At 35.3% G+C, this 5,064-nt stretch overlaps 1 protein-coding gene across 19 annotated transcripts in view; it reads left to right on the top strand.

The window, feature by feature from the left end:
* ADGRL2 (adhesion G protein-coupled receptor L2) overlaps positions 1-5,064 on the top strand; it is a 203,627-nt gene that overhangs the window by 164,425 nt on the left and 34,138 nt on the right. For all 19 annotated transcript variants that reach the window (XR_003093571.1, XR_003093569.1, XR_003093570.1 and 16 more), the window contains 3 exons: positions 1,010-1,193; positions 3,759-3,881; positions 4,192-4,397. Coding sequence is in view for 16 of the 19 variants with exons in the window: in XM_025201631.1 (XP_025057416.1) it covers positions 1,010-1,193; positions 3,759-3,881; positions 4,192-4,397 (513 nt within the window). In the remaining 3 variants the exon portion in view is untranslated. The remainder of the gene's footprint in view (positions 1-1,009; positions 1,194-3,758; positions 3,882-4,191; positions 4,398-5,064) is intronic.

A 5,064-nucleotide genomic window follows, 5' to 3' on the forward strand; every position in this document is an offset into this window, starting at 1 on the left:
TATATATATATATATATATATATATGCGCTTAATGACACATTATGACTAGGTAAATGGGACAGAGTAAACATGGTGATTCAGCAATGCATGGCATATTCAATGCACAGCTACATTATGCATTAATGTAAGAGCCTGCCTTCAATTGATTAACTGATTACTGTGATTGATTGGTTTATTTTGTAAAGGGAATATAATGATGTCTCTGAATTCCTTTCCACCTTTATTTACTGATATTTTATATGCAGCTTAATGAACCCTAATATGTGATGATAGAGTGGTCACAATGCAGACTTTTAAAGTGGCAACTTTGCTCAGTTTTGTCATTTTGCCTTCAGTGATAACAGGGACAGTCAGTGGACATCTTGTTTGCTCTATTGATTTCCTTTGTTAACTGACCCTTGTGCAGGAATGGGAGTTAGTAATCTTTTTAAGTATCTGTGAACAGGTACGGAAACAGGAGGGGGAGTGAGAGTGAAGCACGCTAATTTATAACCACTGAGGCATCTTCATTTCATGCCTCTTGTAATAAAGAAGACAGTTTATCTTAGACAGCAACTCATATTACTGTAGCTGCATGCATTCATTGTGTTAAGTTTCCAGAGTAGTATTATTGACTGAACTTGCCAGTTTTGGTGTTAGTGTATTTTAAAGGGGAATTATGTATATTGACATCAACTTTGAAATTAAGGCCACAGGCAAAACCAGTGGCATTGGTTCTTACATTTTTTAGCACATTAATAATACTGTCTTTATATCTGACTTGAGACAAGCCAGATATGCATGTTTGCTAGTTTCAAACAGCACACTGCTGGTGGCTAGTGCAAATCTATGAGTGCTAATTCAACAGAGTTGGAAATATTTTCTTGTTGAAAATAGTTTTCCAGTGCCATTAAATCACAGTAAATCATTTTGACAGTTAAGTATTACAATTGTCACCAGATAATGTTGGAAATTCTCCCCAGCTGCCTAGGGCAGTCAGGCCTAATGATAGTTTTCTAATGAATGCAGGCAATTGTTGACACAGTGGACAACCTGCTCAGGCCTGAAGCTCTGGAATCCTGGAAAGATATGAATTCTTCAGAACAAGCACACGCTGCAACAATGTTACTTGATACACTAGAAGAAGGGGCTTTTGTCTTGGCTGACAATTTCGTAGACCCAACTAGAGTCTCAATGCCCACAGAAAATATTGGTAAGTGAATTTTTCTTCAAGTACAGTTTCAAGCACTGTACAGCTTGAAACAACAACAATTCAGCCAAATAGTCACATACACTTAGAAAGCTATGGCAGCACCTGGTGGTACAGCTTTCCATGTTGAAAAGCAAATTCTTATAAGTGGTGATGTTTTCTTAATTAGTTTTAAAACCCTGCTGCTTCTGTAGCATAATTAATGCAGTGTAAAAAGTAAAGTAGTTTTTGTTGCAAAGTTGATTTACAATTGAAAAATCATTAGCAGAACGTATGGATATGAAGAGTGCTTAAATGCCAGGGTATGGATTTTCTGAAGTAACTGAAATGCTTGGTGCAGAGCTCTGGAAATGCTTTCCCATTATATATAATCTGCTCCTAATGAATTTAAATTACTTTTTGCAATGTGTTCTGCCAGTTAAATATTTTAGGCACATAGAACATGGACCAAACGTTTATATTAAACACAACTGCCTTCAGGTGAAAATGTGCTCAGTGAACTACATCCCCCATAATGCAGAATAGCTATGCTCCAGAGATTGCAAAATAGCTGAAGAGACTTGGAGCATAATTTAGAATTTAAATAGTGGCACTGAAATGAAAAGATTCAGTACGAAGGGTGTACAAACACAGGTGTATATCCTTGTTATGGCTGAGACCACTGCTGTGTGGAAGAGTTAATATGTCTCTGCACCGAGGGTGCACTGAGGAGTCAAGCCTCAGTGAGATATTTTTGAAAGCATATAGATCCGAGTGGTATTGGCCCAAAGGCTTTGGGATGGAACGACAGATTTGGGAATGAGGACATTACTATAATATTCCAGGACCAGGATTTTGCTGGTATGGCAGATAAGGAAGAACTGGAGGACTCGAGATTAGCTTTGTCTTTGTTTATTTACAAATGTGTAATACTTTAAACTTCCATCTTCTCCTTTCAAAGAGTGTCCTGGTCATATATTATGCAATGTAATATTGGTGCAAACTGTTCACTTCTATTTTCATATATCCAAATTTATGTTATGGATACCCAAACATTATTCAATTTTATATCGTGGTTCTTTCTTCTAACATAAAACTATCACTTTTTTATGGCTGCCATTAACAAATAATTACACTAATTGCCCTTTGGGGAATGTTTGGGGAGATTTGTCCCCTTTTTAGTAAATTTTTCTTGTGAAAAAATTTGGAGAATTTCCACCAAAATTAAACATTAATGAAGATGTTAATTTTACAGTCTGTTACTTAAACTACAAATAAAAAGGTGTTTTACTTTTAGTTTTTCTTCCAAAAGCAGCAAAAATGTACCTCTCCAAATGTGCCTGCATTTCATTCATAAGGGAAGAGCTTCCTATAAAATAGATTGGGCTTTATTGAGAATCTCATCTCATTCACATTTCATTTTGCAAACACTGACATATATGAACAGTTCCATTTAGTTCAGTAAGTCTGTATGTGTCAGTGCTCATGAGATGCTGCCTTCAAATCATAATTAATAATATATTATGGATGTCAAGAGTATTGATGTCAATCAGAGCCTAACCGACCAGCCCTTCAAACACAGATTGAAACTAAGTGTCTTGCAGAAAAAGAAGTTAAAGTCTTAACTCAAGAAAGGCTTGTGGTAGACCCCCATTCTTTTAATTTCTTTGATCTTTTTTGCTCGTTTAAAAACATTCCTGAAAGTTCCTAAAACTCTCATTCTCTTGACTGAGCTAGAATTTCACATGTTTATTGGTCTCAGTAGTCAAATACATAGTTTCTATAATAAAGCACCTGCCAGATTTTAACTTCTTTTGTTTGTTTGCCATTGTGAACATTTTTGTTCATTATTAACAATATGGAAGAAAATAAATTAAAATCATTATTAAATAAAATATATATCTTGGGAATAAATGCCAGGTTTAATACAAATATGAAGTTATTTGCTAAGTAAGTTGTTATGACCTGGGTAATTTTATGGATCAAAGAGATTGCAGTGTTGCTTGGTTATCTTGTAAAACTTACAAGCCACACTATATTAAATTTAGTTAAATAACTGCCATTTGAGTCCTCCCTTTAAAATACATTCAGTAGAAGATAATAATGTCATTCAGTAATCCTTTAGATATAATCAGAAAAACTATATTTGAGGCCCTTGATATAGAAATACTTATTTGTCTAAATATTCATTTTTGGATAGTCTTGATGTTGCAAAATCCACGTTAAAAATTGTGTGAAAAAATAACAATCAATGCAGTAGAGGCACTCGAGGTTCCAAAAATTATGCATTTATTCAGTCTAAACTTTTATAGTACTTTTAAGGCATTTCTTTTTGTCCAGCATTTAAACAATGTTTGAAGTCGTGTTTTCACAATTAAAATGTCACTTTGGTACCTAGCACTAGGTTTGATTAAAGTTTAAAGAAACTAAGTCTGGGTAGTTGAAACATGCCAGCACACATCTGTCTTATAGAGACAAACAAGGACAGCCGAATAAGGACATTTCAGAAAATTATCAACTGACACATTGCAGTCTGACCAAAAAACGTTTTCTACATTTTTATCTTCTCCTCTCCCTTGTTCTCACTAGTTCTGGAAGTTGCTATGCTCAGTACAGAAGGCCAGGTAGAGGACTTGAAGTTTCCTCAGGGCAGTAAAGGAGGCAATTCAATCCAGCTCTCCTCAAGCACTATAAAACAGAACAGCAGGAACGGTGAGTCTTGGGAATGTGAACAGTATGACTCCTTTAAAGTGTAAACCCATATTTAAAGCTATAATAACTTAAACTTTTCATTTCAGAGCATATTAATCCATCCCTTAGCAAAAGTAAAAATACTGTTCAGTGGCTCTTTCTTTACACAGTGTGCATGAAGCATTTTCATCTGGAATCCAAATCCTGCAAATGCTTTTCTATTTCCTAATGCTTTATTTTTCATTTTGACAGAATATGAAACATGCATTGTATTCTTCAGCTACAATTCCATGACATGATAATGTAGGTTGTTTGGTTTTGTTTTAAATAGGGTTAGCAAAATTGGTTTTCATCATTTACAAAAGCTTGGGACGGTTCCTCAGTACTGAAAATGCTACCATAAAGCTGGGCAGTGACTTTATCGGTCGAAATAGCACCATTGCAGTGAACTCACACGTCATTGCAGCTTCCATCAACAAAGAGTCCAGTCGTGTGTACCTGACTCATCCTGTGCATTTTACCCTGGAACACATTGATGTGAGTTATGCTAATGAATTAATGGGAAGGTCATAAAATCAGCAAGAGAGAAGAAAATGCAAGGCAGGGTGCGGGGGAGGTTCTTCTTTCCATTAGAATTTTAAATGTTGGACTAGGTCAGAGACACAAGTTTATTTAAGTCTATGAACATAAAATTAAATGAGCCTGGTTCAGTGATTATTAGAACTTAAGTGTATTCTTAATGAAAGCTAATTCAGTAATCAACATGAAAATGTAAATGACTCTAATTTGTTTCTAAGTGAAAATTAACTCTTACCTTAGCAGCAGGATAGAAAATATCAACTGTTATGACTCTTGCCTGTTTAATGTAGCAAAATTAAATGACACAGAGGGTATTTACTTTAATTCAGGACCATCTTTTGAAAACCTTTCCAAATTATTTAAATAGATTTAATCAGCAGAGTATAAAATGTGTCTTCTCTGGCCTGCCATGCCTTAAAGTTTACAGACCATCTTCCTTGTCTTTTGCTAAGTCAATTTGTTTATTTCCTCATGTAATACCTGCTGACTGAGTTGAGTCCCCCTGTTTTCATGCAGAGAGTTGGTTTCTCAGACCACCAAGACTAGCCTGAAGAAACATTTTGATGGGTTTTTGTCTGCCTTTGCTGCTTTCCTTTCAGCTAGACCTTGAGGAGACCACTCTTTC

Source organism: Alligator sinensis, unplaced genomic scaffold, assembly GCF_000455745.1.
Source record: "Alligator sinensis unplaced genomic scaffold, ASM45574v1 scaffold952_1, whole genome shotgun sequence".
Lineage (NCBI taxonomy): Eukaryota > Metazoa > Chordata > Crocodylia > Alligatoridae > Alligator > Alligator sinensis.